The 17,826-nt window shown below is 51.8% G+C and overlaps 1 protein-coding gene across 1 annotated transcript; it reads left to right on the top strand.

Annotated features, from left to right (window-relative positions):
• Nucleotides 1–458: 458 nt before the first annotated feature.
• Nucleotides 459–8,941, top strand: LOC123632076 (transcription initiation factor TFIID subunit 4-like). The gene is made up of 6 exons (XM_045542199.1): nt 459–546; nt 798–865; nt 1,397–1,503; nt 1,542–1,850; nt 7,987–8,205; nt 8,701–8,941. The coding sequence occupies exons 1-6, from the start codon at nt 459–461 to the stop codon at nt 8,807–8,809; spliced, it is 900 nt and encodes a 299-aa protein (XP_045398155.1). The 3' UTR covers nt 8,810–8,941.
• The last annotated feature ends 8,885 nt before the right edge of the window (nt 8,942–17,826 follow it).

Genomic DNA, 17,826 nt, shown 5'->3' with positions numbered 1-17,826 from the left:
GTTGTTTTGAAATAACAGCAACAAAGGGAAGAATCTGCAGAATTTGGTAACATATCAGACATAGGATGGTGGAGGAGAAAGAGTAGTTAAAAATAAATCCACCTTTGTAGTGAGTTTCAGGGACTGGGAGCGTCACTTTGGGCAAGAGGGAGGGGCTGGTGTGATGGGCTTGAGGATGAGCTCAGTCACTTCTAGGACATCTAAGGGCAGGTGTCCTGTAGGTGACTGGACTTGGAGATAGGGAAGTCCAGAAGGGTAGTAGGCTGCCTTCTGAGAGAGTGTCCCTGTCACAGTTTCAGAGCAGTCACTGACCTGGGATATCATGGACAGATTTCATGCGTCAGGTACAAGGTGGGAGTAGATGGTAGGGAAGGTACCTCCAGACTGGGAGATGGGGTGGGTGTTGGCTGAGTGACAGCCTGTGTGGGAAGTGTGCTGTATGTGTGGGAAGGTGGTCCATGGCCCAGGCCTATGTTGGCCTCCATCTCCTACAGAAGGTGCCAGAGATGCCGTCTGATGAGCCTGGGGGCATGAGGCCCAGAGGAGGTACTTCAGCAGCCTGGGGTCCCTCCCCCAGTCCCACCCTCAAAGGCCCTGGAGCCCAGGCCTGTGCTGCCTGCCAGGGCCTTTCCCGGAACTGGAACCACAGAGGACCGAGCCCCTCCCTGCCTGCCCTGGCACTCTCCAGGCACAAAGCGTCCCTCAGGGCACCTTGCAGACACCCTAGGAGGCGGGGGCATAAGACAGGCCCCCGCCTGCAGGAAGAGCCCTACTCTGAGCTGCTGTCATCCTCACAGACCCACCAGACCCCAGGAGGCTGCAGCAGAGGGCCAGGGAGGAACTCTGCGGCTGGGTGGCAGGATTCGTGGGTCTTTGCTGTGGCTTCAGGTGGGAGGGTGTGTGAGGCAAAAAGCAGGGTCTCAGGCTTCAAAGCACCATGCCATCTGCGTCTCCCTGCCTCAGAGGAGGAAATCTTTAGGGGCCTAGTGGTTTTGAGGGGAGGGGACAGGAAGAGACTCTGAACCCTGGGTCAGCTGAGGACAGAGATAGGGAGATCTTCTTGCCCTATAATCCACTTCTGGGATCCTCTTCCCCTACAATCTACACCCCACCACCACCACCCCAGGACAAACTCCTACCTCTGTCTGCAACTAAGAGTTGCACTTCCCATTCCGAGACCTCCAGAGGTGTCCCAGAGTGGTGAGGTTTGGGGGAAATGGCACACGTATGCAGCAGCTGTGTGCCTGGCCACACCTGTCTGGTGGGGTGAGGAGAGCGCCCCTGTCAGGTGGGCAGAGCCTGCTCTACTCAGGCTGGGGGCCGGGAGACACTTTAACGGAGGGGCAGGAAGGCTGCGGGGTGCGCCAACGGGCCACGTGGAGGTCCCGCGCGGCAGGCTGGGGCGCGAGCCGAGGAGCGGGCGGTGCGCTCGCCCCTCCCGTTGCAGGGAGCCGCCGAGTGTCGGGTCGTCGCCGACCGCAGGCTGCAGGAGCGGTTGATCTGGTGAGCGAGCACACCCACTTACCCAGCTGCTGAGTCAGGCTGTTCTCGCTCGCGCTCGCCCGCCCGCCCGCTCGGGACATTGTGTTCCAGCCCCGGCGCGCTGGCAGCGGGCCCAAGCGCTCACACCAGCCTCCTCGCCCTGTTTGTGCTCGCGGCTTGCGCTCGGCGCGCAGCCTCCCCGCCGTCGCAGCCTCCCGGCCGGCAGCCACAACCCTGCGAGTGTGCGCTGGGGCAGGGACTGGCGCCCAACCTCAGGGACGCGCGCCCGGCGCGGGTGAGCCCCCGCAGCCTTGCCCACTCACCCGCCTTGGAGCACCCAGACTTATCCATCCCCCATCTGCCCCCAGGTTTGGACCCCCAGGCTTGCCGGGGTCTGGATTTGCACAGTTGGGGAGGAGGGGCACGTTTGGGGAGCTCTAGGAGGAGAAGGAACCACCCAGGATGCCGCCCAGGTCCCCTAAGCTCTCAGTCCAGGAGTCGGGAGGAGGAAGCTGGGAGCACGACAGCCCCAGACTTGCAAGACATGGGACGCAGTCATGTGACAACGGAAGACTGTGTTGAGGGGGCCAATTCAAGCATCCCCAGGAGCCTCCCCTTTCCTAGCCCCCATTTCCTGATCCTTCACAGAAGCCTTGGAGCACGGAGACTCCAGGGATTCCCGGGGCTGGCAGACCAAGCCCAGCCCTTTTGGACAGCTTGGGAAACCCCTGGCAGGACGCCAGGGGCAGAGAGAGCCTGGACACTGGTGGGTGGGTGTGGACAGCCGAGTGAAAGAAGGACAGGGTGAAGGAAGACGACCCCAATCTCCCCCTGGAACCTGACCCTTCCCTTTAGCCCCAAAGCCTGGTTTATTTAAGAGCCACGGTTTCTCCTTACCCAACCTTCTGCAGAAACACATCACTGAGTGCTGATCCTGAAGGTCCCACCCTCTCCAAACCAAGGAGGGGACAAAGGATTTATAAACTGAGCACCTACAACATGGAAAGTTCGGTGTGGGGTGCTGCTAAGGGTGTCATTAGAAGTGTGAGGCACAGTTCCTGAGGTCCTTTGTTCTCCCTCCTTCCGACCTCCACCGAGCCAGGAGTGCCAGTCTTCCCTGTCTACGCATCTCTCGAGCTCCAGCTCACAAAGCCGCCTTGAAACAGTGCCAGCCAAATCTGATTCCTCTCTGCTCTCAACACCCGGCACACTTGGTTTGTACCTTTCTCACGGCACAGCGTGTGGCCTGTCTCATATTCTAGTGATCTGTTTACTAATCCTGTTCTTCTAACCAGATTAGAAAATCCTTGAGGCAGAAACAAAGTCTGCTTCTTCTTTGAGGCCTCCCCCCACCCCTCCAACTCATCCGCCACAGGCCAAGCTTGGCCCGGGAATTGATGTTCAATAAATATTGGGTGTATTGAAATGATTTCCTGCCCTTGGGCAGTTTGCAGGCTGGTTGAAGAGACAAACACATGGTGTGAGGTTAAATAATAACCCAAGCCAGCAGGTGGTGAGTACCAAATGTGTGCAACAGCTATAGGACTCAGAAGGAAGGAGGTGGTGATTTGGGAGAAAGATCCCAGGAGGTTCTGGGCCTTGAGCTGTGTGTCTGTGGAGGAGGAGAGGGGAGGGGTAGAGGTGACTCATTCTGGTTGACATCACCACAAAACAGCCTCCATGCTAGGCACTTTACATGCATTATCTCTACTATTTAAGGGGGGGGAAAGGATTAGGAGGGTTGAAAGGGACAGTGCCCAAGACAGCCCCACCCAGAGCCAATCAGAGCACAGAGGCAGCCTTGGGTCTGGGCTCCCCACCCCAGTCCCTGGGCACTGCGTGTTCCCTGGCCTGCCACTCCTACATACTACACCCAAGAGAGCTGCCCAGCACTACCCAGTTCTGGATGCACTCTGGTCCCACCCTGGTGAACAACTGGCTGTGTGACCTTGGGCAAGGCACTTCCTTACTGTCACCTATACCTCCCTTGCAGCCCTTGCAGGCTGTGAGTCTGTAAGTCTGTGTCCAAGTGATCTTTGCCACCTCCCTTGGTGTTACCTGGGCTGCTGTGGCTGTCTGCACCCCACGCACACACACCCATGCTCCCTCCCAGTCTGGAGCTGCGGAGAGGAACGCTGGGTACAGAGTGTGAGCAGGGATGGTAGGTTTCCTGTGGTTGCAAAAGGAACATCGGGACTTTCCCTGCGGTGCCCGCGCTGTGGGAGAAGTGGGGGAGGAGAGGCAGGGCCAACCTCGAAGGAACCTCTGCTCTCTTCCCTCCCCTCCTCAGTGCTCCCAGCTCTCAAAAAGGCTGGTACAGTTTGTTACGCCGGGGCCGGAATGTACCGTGTGTTTCATATGGCCTCTGTCCAGTCCTACACTGGCGGCTTTATATTTATACTTCCTTCTCCAGCCGTGGCGTCCTGCTGTCAGCTACCCCTGCTCTCATCTGCCCACCGCCTCTGGGGCCCCCTGCCCCCTCATGGGTCAAGAAACGAGTCTCCTGCCACTGCCACCCCCCCCAAGTCCTTGGGTTCTAAAGGCTTGTGGGGGACGGGAGGGTGGGGTGCAGAGAGAGCTCTGGAGGGGAGAGGTTGGACTCCAGAAGGGTGAGTCCCCCAGGCCCCTTTCTCTCTGCCATCATCCAGCCCTGAGGCTGCCTCCACAGCTATGGAGCCTCCAGATTGGGTCTGAAGGTCCTCTGGGCCCTTGACGTTGATCCCTCTCTCCTTGCCATCCTTGTTTCCCAAGCACTTCAGCAGTATTCTTGAGCCCAGACAAGTGACAGCTCTATGTAAGTCTCCTCCAAAAGCTTGGCAGACCTAGTAATCAGGGGCCCTTCCCCCTCAGTCACAGAGGACACAGGCAGGGGTGGGGGCCTGGTGGTGGGGGCAGGTGCTAAATCTACCTACCCTTTCGCCCCAGGAGTTACATGTTCCTAATAGAAGCTCCTCAAAGTGGCTTAGATATTCAGAGATCATTACGTTTACGATCTGGCCTTCCTCCCCCAGGAGCATGTGATATTATCATTCATAACAATAGCTCAGTTTGACAGCTTATGGGGGGCTTTCTCTGCACCCTGTGAGAGTTTAGAATCCAAACACTGTGGAGGCTGGAGACCCACTACTGGGGACCAAGGTTTGGGCTCAGGGCTTTATATACAGAAGCTCATTTACTCTTCGCAGCAACTCTGGGGTGGGTGCTATTCTTAACCCCCTTTGACAGGGAAACTGAGGCTCAGAGAAGAGACAGAGCTGAGATTCACACTCAGGTCTGTCTGCTGGCATTTAGAAGCCAGCATTTCTAAATGGTCTGCTAGATTGCTGAGATTATGTACTCAAAACGTAAATCCTCCATTTCTCAAGCCTCAGAGTCTTACTCCCTTCTCCCTTCAAGTGACTCCAGGAACTCCGCCTTCTTGGAGCCCATATGTGCCTTGAGGTGTGATCTGACAGCTAGAAAACCGTTTTTAGCCCATTTGAGGGGCTGAAATCCAGCTGCTCGCAAGGCCCCAGAGGACACGGTCAGCAGTGGAGCTGGAGGGGCAGGCCCACGGGCTGTGTGTGCTGCTTGTTTTTGGCTGGCTGGCATGCCTGCTCCCCCTCACCTCCCCCCAGGAATCAACTGCCTCGTATTGATTTGGCACTGGGATCCAAACGCCAGAGGCGGAGCCTGGGTCCAGGGCTCCGAAGTCAGGTCTGACTGCGGCACGCAGTGACATGGCAACATGCCTCTCTTAGGACCTGCTCACAGCAGGGCTTTGAGAGAAATCAAACTCAGTATGATCAGAATGTTCCTCTGAAGGGGAATAGTACCCACTTTCCTGCTGGGAAAACTGAGGCAAGAGTAGCTCAGTTGCTCCCCGAAGGCAAGAAACTGGCTTGTGGTTGCTCTCTGGGGTGCTTTGTTTCCTGTCACAGGGTCTCTCCCGAGCTAAGAGAGGAAAATTTTCCAAGATGTCCTGAAACCTGGTAACATGTGGCCTTTCACACGGCTGTCACCCTAGGAAGGATCACGGCCCCACACTGCCCATGCCACCCTTATCTACCCCCAGGGGATGAAGCAAGGGCACCAGACATCCTGTATTTAGTCGCCCGTCCTGTTCTCTGGCTTCCTGTCCTCTACGGTTCTCATGGGCACATTCTGTCTTTCTGAGCTGCTGCTGCTTCCTCTAAGTTCTTTCTTCTTCCTCTTTTACCCTTCCTTCTCTCTTTCTCTCTCCTTGCTGTCTGAGAGTCTGTTCATATGCCTCCATCCAACTGTGTTTACTTTTCTTTCCTTTTTTTTTTTTTTTTTTGAGATAGGGTCTCACTCAGTGACCCGGCTGGAATGCAGTGACATGATCACAGCTCACTGCAACCTCAAACTCCCCGCAATCCTGCCTCAGCCTCCTGAGTAGCTGAGACTACAGGTGTGCACCACCATGCCTGGCTAACTTATTTTATTTTTTGTGGAGCTGGGGTCTCACCATTGCCAGGCTTCTGTGTTAACTTTTTATTTTTGTTTTTTGTGTTTCCAGTCTCCTGGGAAATTTCCCGAGGTCCCCTCTGCCTCTTCACTCTGGCCCCATCTTGTTTCCAGGAAGTGTCTTCCATTCCTACCCACACTCTCCACTCCTCACCTTGCCCCAAGCTTCTGCCAGTGTCAGCTTGTTCAGGTTCATGAATTCAGTGGGCACTTACTGAGCACCTACTGTGTGCCCCAGGAATTGTGTTAATGTCTTGAGAACCAAAGTCCAAAAGCTGTGCCTGAGCCTTTATTAAGCACCAGGCATTGTGCTACAACCTGAGGACACAAAAGGTGGCTGCTGCCCTTGGGACCCCTGGGCTACCGGGAAAATGCACAAAACCAGACCATTCTAATGGCGTGGGAAGCTGGGGACTGGGTGTGGCCAGAGCAGAAGGCTCAGGGAGGACTCTGAGGAGGAGGCCAGTCTTTCAGCTGGAGAGGCGCTCGCCAGGCAGAGCAGGGGTGCAGGGTGTTCCAGGTAGAAGGAACAGTGTGTATAAAGGCACACAGGCGTGAAGCAGCCCCGTGTCCTCTGACGGGCACTCGGAGTTGTTTGGCCTGGCTGGACATGGAGTACAGGTTGGGGAGCCGGGGAGATGAGGCCAGAGGCAGGCCAGCCCAGATGGTGCAGAACCTCATGTTCCAGCAAAAGAGTTGACCTTTATCCTGGAGCAGCTGGAAGCCCAGGCAGCCTCATGGCTCCCTGCAGCCCGGGAGCTTCAGGGCTGGGCTGGGGCCGGGGCCAGGTCCAGCGCACTCTCCTCTGATCCCCCATTAACCCACATTTACTGCCCTTTGGCTCAGCAAGGCCTGTGGAAGAGTCAGTCACTTAAATATAATGCTATTTCCAAAGCACAGTCCTTCATTCATTCATAAAAAAGAATAATGTTTAGCAAGCTCTATGTTAGCCAGGTACTGCTCTGAGCACCATTAATGGGTCATTGAACCCCACAGAGGTCCCAGCTCTCAAGAAACTTACACCCTTGGCAGTTGGAAGAGGGACAGGCCATAAAAAAAATGAAACAAATAAATTAGCAAGATAATCTCAGATCATGATAAGTGAAAGAAGCAAACAAAACAGGGAGGTAATTGAGCATGACGGGGTGCTCTGAGTAGTCGGGGAAGGCTGCTCTGAGCTAAGACGTGGATGACAGGAACAGAACAAACCAGTCACGTGGACATCTGGAGGCTGAGGGTCTCAGGCACAGGAAACAGCACATGCAAAGGCCTCAAGGCATAAAAGAGCTTGGTGTTTTCCAGGTTTAGAAAAAAGGCTGGGTTCAAATCCATTAACCCCCAGCAATCCTATGCAAGCATTATTATACCCATTTTGTACAAATGGAAACTGAGGCTCAGAATGGTCAAGTTCCTTGGCCAACTGGTAGTACAAATTTTGGTTCTAAAGCCATTGTTCTTTTTTCTACCAAAGTAGCAAGTATAGCAACCATGTATCCTAAATGATCTACAAAAGTCCAATTTTTAAATTCTGTCTCATTGTCCCCTGGACAGTTATCTTGGACATTCTCTGTGTTCCAAACCATGCCTTCAAGCCCTGTCTTCATCAGGTACTACCAGTGGGATCCTAGGCTAGCACTTCACCACTGTAAGCCTCGGTTTCCTCATCTGTACATAGGGAGAGTAGTAATTCCAATATGATAGGCTTGCTGGGAGGATTAAATGAGATGGTCCTGGTAAGAGTCAGCACAGTGCCTAGAGCATGATGCAAATTCAATTAATGGTGCTTCTTCTTTATTGTTTCCTTGGAAATAGAGGCCACCTGCAGAACGATCCTGTCCCCAAGGAGTGGGGGACCCAAGACATGTAGAGAGAGAGAGACCAACAACGTGAGGCCCAGACCACAAGACAGGCGGGAGAGCAGTGGGGGAGAGAGCAGGAGAGGGCGGCCAGGAGGGCCTCTTCCCTTCCCTTTACTCAGCCTCTCTCGCTCCTCTGCTAGGATCCCACATTGACACATCTTGTACTTCCCGTTTCCAGGGAAATTCCTCACGCTGGACCGCACCCGCCCTTGAGGACCTCCGATCTCTTTGGGCAGAGCGGAAGCCAGACAGAGACAGGGACTATGAAGCCACAGTCCCCAGCCCTGTGTGTGCCAGGAGGCCCTGAGGGGCAGACGGCCATGCTGCAGGAGGCACTAGGGCCTCCCCCCCAGGGAGCCTGGTGTGGGCTGCAGGGACAGAACGCTTCTCAGAGGAGGTAGGGACCTCGTGAAGTACGTGACTGCTGCCCCTCCAGCTGCATGCTCCAGTTAGCAGGACAGAGACCCCTCCCCACCCGTCCCCAGCCTTCCCCTGCTTCCTGCTCTGGTGCTGGGAGGCCCTGTCACCACACAATCGCAGGCAGGCAACACGCACACCCCTCCCAGGCACCTCTGAGAAGACCAGCTGCAGCTGGGGGTGGGGTGCGCTGAGTACTGCCCTGGTTCTCACATCCCTAGCTCCTCTCCCACCCTGCCCTAGCCCCCAACTGCTGAGCTGCTTCTAGGTTTAAAGCAAAGCATGACTCTCTCTTTCCTGCTGCTCCGAGGCAGCACCGCCTGGGGTTATTTTTAGCAGGGATGCAGGGAAGGCACATTTCTCCTTGACTTTCGCTGCAGACAACCCCCACTCCCCAGCCAAGACTCGCTGGGGGAGGCGGTACGGAAACCCCCCTCCCAGAAAGGGGAAACTGGTGTGTTTTCTGTTCCTTCAGTTCACCAGGAGACTCAGTCAAGCGTGGGGTTGGACTGATGGGAAATTCTAGGTTCCAAAGCCCATGGGCCCTGCCCCATCCCTGTTCTTGGGGAGCAAGAGGCACATGATGTCTGGAGTCGAGGAGCCCCTGGGAGCGGCGTGGCTGTATGGGCACTGTGGACTACGTGGGGCACCGGCACTGTGAGTGGTGTTCACATGGGCGCTGGCTATATGATTCATTAAACTGAGCATACACCTTCCTGGTATTGTTCTCTACGTGTGTCTTTTAGATGCTAGCAGTACTTTATTCAGGTATAATCTACATACATTCTCCATACAGTAAAACGCACGATTCAGGGGTACAGCTTGGTGAATTTTGACAAATGTATATACCCATGTGACCCCCACCTAGATCAAGATGCTGGATGTTGTCATCACTTCCAAGTTCCCTCGTGCTCCCTCCCAGTCAGTCCGCACCCCAGAGGTGACTGATCCCGATTTCTATCACCATAGATTAGTTTCGCACACGTGCTTGCGCATGTGTGTTACAAAGATAAAAGAAATACAGCTGCTATCATAGACAAGGGACGTGGCAATAAAACTCTTAACGTGAAAAGGGAGCCTCAAAAAAGGAGGGTTATTCGAACTGGAAAAAACTAATGTATGCTTGGCCTGGGAAACGGGAGGTTTCAGAGCCAGCCCAGATCCTGAGGGTTGGGAGCAGAGAGGCTGTGAGTGGGGAGGGAGAAGGAGGGAGCCAGCCAGGGCCTCCTGCAACCCCTCACCAGTGAGCGGTTTTCAGCAAGGCCAAGGCTAGTGGAAGGGTGCTCTCAAGGGCATGCACGGGAGGCAGGGAGAAGTCAGGGCCCCTTCCCAGTTAGGTTATTTGTTTTCCTGCCTTCCCCTTCAAGGTCTTTGTGATTCTGAGTCTCCTTCACCCTTTGTCCTGCCTGGGGAAGGGGGAGGCTGAGGCTCTCACAGTAGAGGGTAGGGAAGATCACAGAGCTCACCATTCCTTCCTTCCTTCCTTCACAAACACTTATTTAAGCACCTATGTTGGGCTGTGGGTGCTCTGCCAGGTGCAGGGGATAGGAGGATGACTAAGACAAGTTTTAGCTCACTGTGGAGTCCGAGTTGGCATTCCCAGGTGAGGCAAGGCCTTATACCTCCTTCCTATTGGAGATGAGGGGCCCAGAGAGGGAAGTGACTTATCCAGAATCACACAGCTAGCTGCTGGCAGAGGTAGGCAAAGAACAGGGACTCCTGATTCAGCCCTAGCTGGGGATACGAAAGCAAAGGAAGCAAAATCAATGGCCTGGCTCCCTTGCAAGCTTTCTGGAGTAGCAGAAAGAGCACTGACCTTGAGTCAGAAGACCTCATTTCTGCCGCGAGGTCTTAGAAGCACTTCCTCGCTCTGGGCCTTGGTTTTCTCTAGTGAGCATGAAGGAGGCAGCTTCCAGGGGATCTTCAAGGGTCCTTTGTACTCGAACTTCTTGAGCATCCCCCGCATTTTCCTGCCTCGGTGCCTGGTGCCTTGGCTCAGTTGTTTCTGCCACCTGGTATGCCCCACTCCCCTCCCACTTCCTTCCTCTGACATCCTCCTAATCATTTAGGACTTTCAAATGCTAGCCCCAGACCCGCCCCCCCCTGCAGTCTTTGGGGATCTGGTGGGGAGTGTCACCCAGGTCTCCACTGCCAGAACAGACAGAGCCTCCCCCCTTTTGCAGGCCTCCCATCCCAGGGCGGGGCCTTCCACAGGGAAGGGGTCTGCTTGGCCACTGGTAGAGGAATTGTAGGGATTTCTTCCCCCTACCCCCACACTTCCACATGCCCCTATTCAACTTTCAGAGACTGATATCATCCTTCCACAGGGCCTCCAAGACATTGTGCCTCCCTGCTGGGCCCGCCAGTCCAGGCTAGAGCATCAAACTGGGGCACTTCTGCCCCAGGAGGTGACCCCAGGAGGGCTGAGAAGGCAGAGCCCCAGCCAGTGGCTGCCCCACCTCACCTGTCCCGCCCTCATTCACAAACACCTGGGCAGAAATCCTCCCTCACGACAAACACATGGCTCCCGCTCCCACAGCCACACCCAAACCCACTCCTAGCTACCTGCCCGCAAACAGACCAGCACATTTGCAAAAATGTACCTCACTGCTCCCATGGCTCCCCTGCCCCTCCCTTGGGCAGGCACCACCCTCGCAAGCACATTCATTGCACATACACACACGGTGCACACAGACATGCACGTGGGTACATCATAGGAAACCCGAGTGCATGCCTGGGCATGCAGCCCCACAGACACACGCACACTGAGCACACGCACACATGCATGAACACACGGGCGCGCAGACACACGGACACACACGGGTGCACATGCATACACACCCACAAGCTCTCCCATGATATGGGGTCCCCTCCATGCTCGGTGTTCAGGTGAGCCCAGCTCATGCTCAGCAAGCTGAGGCTGCTCCAGGGAACGTGGCAAGAGGAGAGCGCTCAGTTCTGGCTCCTGGCTGCCTCTGGATTTATATCAGAATGGGGTCTTTTCTATTAATTTCCTTACAGATGGCCCTCTGGGAATAAGCAAAAGCCTCAAGAGCTGTGGGTGCACTCTGGGGCAGCACCCTGTCTGGGCGGTGGACGGAGCGGGGTAAGGATTCCATCATTTCTGTGAACAAATGTCTCCAAGGAGGGGTGGTCTGGTGAGACCAGTAAATGTGTGGCTGGTCTTCTCTTTGTTCTCACCACCACACTCCTCCCTCCATCCCATCCATTCTTCCCGTCGCTGCAGAGGCCCCAGACCCGGGTTCTTCACCATGGGGAGGTGGGAAGGCTTAGAAGGGGCCCAGTCACAGTGTTGATGCGGCAGCCCTGGGGCTGACAGCAGGGTCCCAAGCAGTCTGGCCCTCTCCAGTGGAAGGGCAGCCTCTGTCGGACTCCTCCAGGGCAGCAGCAATCCAGAGTCCAGTCAGGTAAAGGGGTTGTGACCCAGATCTCGAGGGTTGGGCAGGGAGGAAGCTTGGATTCCATTAAACCCAATGCAGCTGCAGTCCCTGAGCATAGAGCCTGTGCCCGGGTGGTCCTGGGGCAGACGGGGAGGCTGAGGGAGGACACAGAAAGGAGGAAGACCCAGGAACTGTCCTCTGAGAGCGTGTGTGTCTTGGGGAACATCTCACAGGCAGAGTCCCCAAGAGTGGAACTCAAACACAGCAGGCTAGACAATGAGGCTGTCACCTGTGCCCAGGGCACAAAGACATGCCTGATCTTCCTGCTTCTCTATTTGGTTACTAACACCACATGGCAGCCCAGGGCAGAAACCTGAGGGCCACCCCAGATCTGCCCTCTCCCACCCCATCCAATCAGTCCTCATGTCCCACGGGCTATTCTTGTCCCATTCCTCCCATCCAACCCCTCCTCTCAGGCCTCACCACCTCCCTCCCAGGGATTCCAGTGGCAGAGGAGAGGGGAGAATCCCATCTCCAGGTTTATACCATCCTCCCCTCGCCATCTTCCACACTGCTGCCAGAATCATCTGCCTCAAACATGCAGCTCATCTGTAACTCAGAGCCCTTCTCTGGCTCCCCCTTAAGATCAGAACGGAGGCCCAAATGCCTGGCACGGCACACACAGCATGCAACTCTCAGCCTGCCCCCAACTGCACATTGTGTTCCAGCCTCATGTAATTCCTCCCGGTCCCCCCACCTTGCCACGCCGTCGCACGCCTCCGAGCCTTCGTAGGTGCTGTTCCTGTTTCCCGGATTGCCCTTCCCTCCTTCACCTAGCAAAAACCTCATCTTTCTAGATTGAGGGGGTCCTTCTTGGTCTCAGTTAGAGTTCATTTAATAACAGTGCTGGTAATAATGATTTGTATATGCAAGACAGCCAGACAGCGCAGGGTGTGTGCCTGTAGAAATGCTGGCTTTTAAATACATATATGCTTGTTAAATCCGAGTAACAACCTTGATAGCTACTATCATCATCATCTCCATCTTATAAATGGGAAAACTGATACACGAAGAGTTGAAGTGAGTAATTCACCGAAGGTGACATACCTAGTGCGTTGTGGAGCGAGATTTGCTCACGGCCAGTTTGGCCCAAGAGTCTGTGCCATTAACCCCTGAGCTGTGCTGCCCCCTCACTTTTCTAAGTATTTGCCCACTCACGTGGCTTTGAGCAACCAGTATTAGTTAGTGTCTGACGAATGAATGAATGACCTCATCAAAATTGAATAGAATGAAAAAGTAGGGCTCATCTTCATTTATGTAAGATGTCTGCCATGCCAAAGCTATTTTATTTTTATAGAACATGGAATGTTTTAAAGAAAATAAATCTTGAGAGTAAAATCTCATACATCTTCTGGCTTTTTAAATGGAATTTATATGAATTTCCAAGCCTAAGTTGTTTTAAATCAAGGAAGAGAGATGTCCTCATAACCCCCCAATAACCTGTTGAACCACGGACTGTCATCTACCTACTGAGCAATCCCTGCGTTAGGCCCCTGGGGAGACAGACCCCCAAGAAGTGACCTCCGGCAAGGTGAATTCTGACTGATGCCAAGGGAGCAGCACACCTCAGAACCTGGGCCAGGGACAGAGTCGTTCTAACCATGTCCGTGAGAGCTTTCAGGAAGAGGTGAGATTTGGGTTGAATCCTGAAAGACTTTGATAATCAGAGGAAAGGGAGAAGGGTAGGGAAGTCCTCAAAATATTTGGTCCCCAGGATTTGGTGGTAAGAAGGGCAGGGTGGGAAGGCAGGAGAGAGACAGAGGGAAGATGAGAGGGTGGTGAGGTCAGAGAGGCAGGTACCAGTCACGTGGTGGAGTGGCAGTGGCTGAAATCGCCTTCATTTCCACGTTGGGCGGCCACACGGTTTTGGACAAGCGGCTGATTTCTCCTACCTATTCTCTGCTACCCTTTATGCAAATTGAGCATTTAAGTCTGAGCAACGCTCAAATGAGAACCCTCAGGGCAGGAGGCTTGCTGATCCTCCAGTCTAACGCTCGGTCCCCCACCCACCAACTAGCAGCTTCAGCCTCCGAAGCCCACTTCTGTGAGGCGGCGTGGCGGTGACAGTGAGCCACAGCTCCGCCGCTTACTAGCCGGGCAGGTCATCTAATCTCTGTGCCTCGACTTCCTCAACTGTCAAAGGGTGATAGCATCTACCTCCTAAGGTTGTTGTTGAAGATTAAATTAGTTAAGGCGCTCAAAACATATAGAACGTGGTCCAGCTTCCAACACTGGCTAATGTGGTCACTTTAACCAAGGGTCTTCATAATGTGGCAAAATTTCACGAGGCTATCCCTCCTCCAGGGCACAGGTGTGGCCTTGGCTGCTGCCCCTCTCTAGTCCCAGGGTTCTCCCCACAGGTGTGGTTCCTGTTGACCTGAGCAATACCCTCCACACCCACCACTGCCCACTTATGCCTGTTATGCTGATACTGGCTTCTCTGGATAAGACTAGTTTTGCTTTGTGCCCGCAGGGCCAGGACAGGAAAGTGAAGCTGTGATGAAACCTGACTAAATAGTGCTGGGGAGTGCACTGGGCCAACTTCAGCTCCAGGGTCAGCCAGATTCCTGACACCAGAGCTGAGTCCCGGAAGAGCAGGCACCGGTGTCCCCGCATGTCCCCAGGGGTGGCCAGCTCACTGCCCTGCATGTTGCCAGGCTTGGGAAAGACCCGTTGGTTGTTTGCGCGATAGGGTGAGAGCAGCATCCAGCTATGCCATGACACCCCCAGATCTTTGAGAACTAGGCTGGGACGGGACACAAATCTGGCTCCTTGCAAGGAAGGGGCGGGTGGTGAGGGGACTGACTTACAGAACAGAGCCTGGCCCTTTCCTGGTCCCAGGCCCAGCTAGCTGCTCCTGGGCGAACAGTGAGGACCTGAACGATTCTCTTTGAACTTCCAGGTTCACCCCCCATACACACCAATCTTGCCCTTCTTACCCACTTCTGGGGCTTTCTTCTAATACCCGCCATCCTGCAAAAGCCTTTTCTTAGATCCCCCTGTGGCAAGGGCTGAGGTGATGGAGTCAGCCTTAAGAGTTGAAAATTCTGAGAGACAGGCTTAATTTACTTTGGTGCAGGGGATCAAGGGAAAAAATTAGCAGGTAAGAAACTATTATTTGAAAGCTACTTTCTAGAAAATACAGAAAGAAGCAAAAAGATAATGCACCAGACTAGTAAGTATGCACACACACTGCGTGTTTTAGATCAACTGCACAGAGACATAATTTACATACAGTACATTGCATGCATTTGAGTGTACAGTTTGATGAGTTATGACAAATGTGTTTGCCTGTGTAACCTCTATCACAATTTACATCAGTACCTTCCCTCTAAAAGTTTCCTTGTTCCTTTCAACAATCAATCCCCGCCTGGCCCAGGTAACCCCTAACCTGCTTTCTGTCGATATGGATTAGATCTGGATTTTCTAGAACTTCAGATAAATGAAATAATACAGGATGTATTCTTTTGTATGTGGTTTCTTTTGCTCAATATAATGCATAATGTTTTTTTTGTTTTGTTTTGTTTTTTTAGAGACAGGGTCTCACTCTGTCACTCAGGCTGGAGTGCAGTGGTGCAATCAGCTCACTAGAGCCTCAAGCTCCTGGGCTCAAGTGATCCTCCTGCCTCAGCCTCCCAAGTAGCTGGGACAACATGCACGTGCCACCCATGCCTGGCTAATTTTCTAATTTTTGTAGAGACAGGGTCTTGCTCTTGCTCAGGCTGGTCTCGAACTCCTGAGCTCAAGCAATCCTCCTGCCTCGGCCTCCCAAAGCGCTGGGATTATAGGTGTGAACCATGGCCTCAACATAATATTTTTGAGATTTGTCCATGTTTTTGCGTGTATTAGTAGTTTGTTCATTTTTATTGTTGTGCTTTATTCCACTGTGTGGCCATACCAAAATTTGTTTATCCATTCTACTGTTGATGGAAATTATGTTTGTCATTTGGGGCTAGTATGAAAAAGTTGCTATGAATGCTCTTGTGTTAATACAACTCTTTTGTGAACACATGTTTTTATTTGTCTTGGGAGCAGAATTGCTAAGTTGTATGGTAAATGTGTGTATGCTGAACTTCAAAAGAAACTGCTAAACTGTGTTCCAAAATAGCTGTATGTTCCCACCAGCAAAGTACGAGAGTTCCAATTGTTCCACATCTTGGCCAGCTCTTGATATTGTCAGTGTTTTTATTTTTGGCACTTCTGGTGAGGCGTGTATTGATCTCTCCCTGAAGCACACAGTACTGGTCCCTCCTACCCTTTTTGAGTTACTCTCCCTGCCATATGCTCTTCCCCATTCACTCTGACCAGCCCTGTTTCTGCACAACGTGCTAGGAGCATTTTCTGGAATTCTCATCATTCAGGTCTCAGCACAAGTGTCACCTCGTCAGAGGTCTTCCCTCACTGCCCTCTCTAATGGTGTCCTCAACACCGTTCACATTACCCTGTCTGCCCCATGAGAACATCAGCTCCATGAACAAATGCATCCTGAATGTTTTGTTTACCTAGAACAGTGCTTGATAGATGGTAGGTGCTCAATATATTGTTGAATGGATTTGCAAGTCCAAAGAGTTATGTTCAATATATTGAATCTGTGGGGGTCCTGGGAATGAAAGGGGATGCATATCATCAAAACAGAAATATTTAAAGCATAAATTATTTTTATCATCTGGAGCTGTTCTGTTTTACATGTAACTATCTTAGAAAATGAAAAGTGTAAGGAAAACAAGAAAGAAAGAGAAAATCAACCATAGTTTCATCAAATTATTATGACTTAAAAATATAAATCATTTTTATTATTGGTTTTAAATTTTTGATTATTTTTAAAGTTAGCTTTTGAATAAGTACATTTGCACATGGCAAAAAATTCAAACAGTATCTCCTTGTGGAAAAAGCTGCCATATACAAACATGGATATATCTTTCTGTATTTTTTTCCAAAAATAGTACTGTATTGTATACATTGCTCTGCACCTTGCTTTTTTCATTTAACCATTTATCTCAGGACTCATTCCGCATTATTATATGTATTAGTTAAGAGTAGGTTCAGCTGCAAATGACAGAAAATTCAGAATATCAGTGCCTTGCAAAATTAGACACTGATTTCTCTCTCTAATGAAGTCCAGAGGTAAGTAGCCAGGCAATACTGGGATTCCACAGTTGTTAGGGACCCAGGTTTTGTTATGTCATCCTCAATATGGGGCTTCTACCTCCTGGTCCAATATGGCTTTCTGATCTCTTGTCATTATATCTGCATCTAGCCAGCAGAAAGAGAAAAAGAAAGAGAGGCATATGAGCTTCCTCCACTTAAGGACAATTCCTATGACATTTCTGCTCACCGCCCATTGGCCAGAACACAGGGGCACACCTAACTGCAAGGGAGGCTAGGAAATTTATTCTTTTTTCCTGATAGTCATGTACCCAACTCAAAAATCAGAGGGGAAGAGGAACATGGACATTAGGGGATGACAAACAATCTCAGTTACATTATATATAGATTTGCCTCATTTTACAAAATGCTACACAGAATTCCATTGTATAAATGTACTATAATTTATGTATTTTTTTTCCTGACCACTACATCGAAAAGCATAACTTATGTAACCAGTTGGCAGATGTTAAGTTGTTTGTACTCATTACAAATGATTCTGCAATGAACTATATCTTTATATCTACATACTTGCTTAGAATATATGGGTGTATTTCTGTAGTTTAAATTCCCAGAAGTGGAATTATTGCAACAAAGACTATGTGAGTTATTGCCAAGTTTTCTTCTGAAGAGGTTTCATCAATTTTTGCTCTTACCAATAATATTTTTTCCTGCACCCTGACCAACCCACTGTGTTACAAAACTTTAGCAGTTTCTTAGTGAGAAAATGATATCTCTTTCTGATAAGTGTAAAATGCTTTTAGTTTACATTTCTCTTATTACAGATTAGGTCGAGTGTCTTTTCATATTCACCAGTGATTTAAATTATGAATGTAATTCAAGTATCTGGCAAAACATTACAACAATATAAAGAGAAATACAATAAAAACTAGTTCTTCCTACCCCAGGTTGCCAGGTCCCATCATCTTAGGAGGAACCACCATTAAGAGTTCCTTGGGGCTGGCTGCAGTGGCTCACACCTGTAATCCTAGATC

Source organism: Lemur catta, chromosome 2 (genome assembly GCF_020740605.2).
Source record: "Lemur catta isolate mLemCat1 chromosome 2, mLemCat1.pri, whole genome shotgun sequence".
Lineage (NCBI taxonomy): Eukaryota > Metazoa > Chordata > Mammalia > Primates > Lemuridae > Lemur > Lemur catta.
This window is presented reverse-complemented; position numbering and strand designations above follow the sequence as displayed.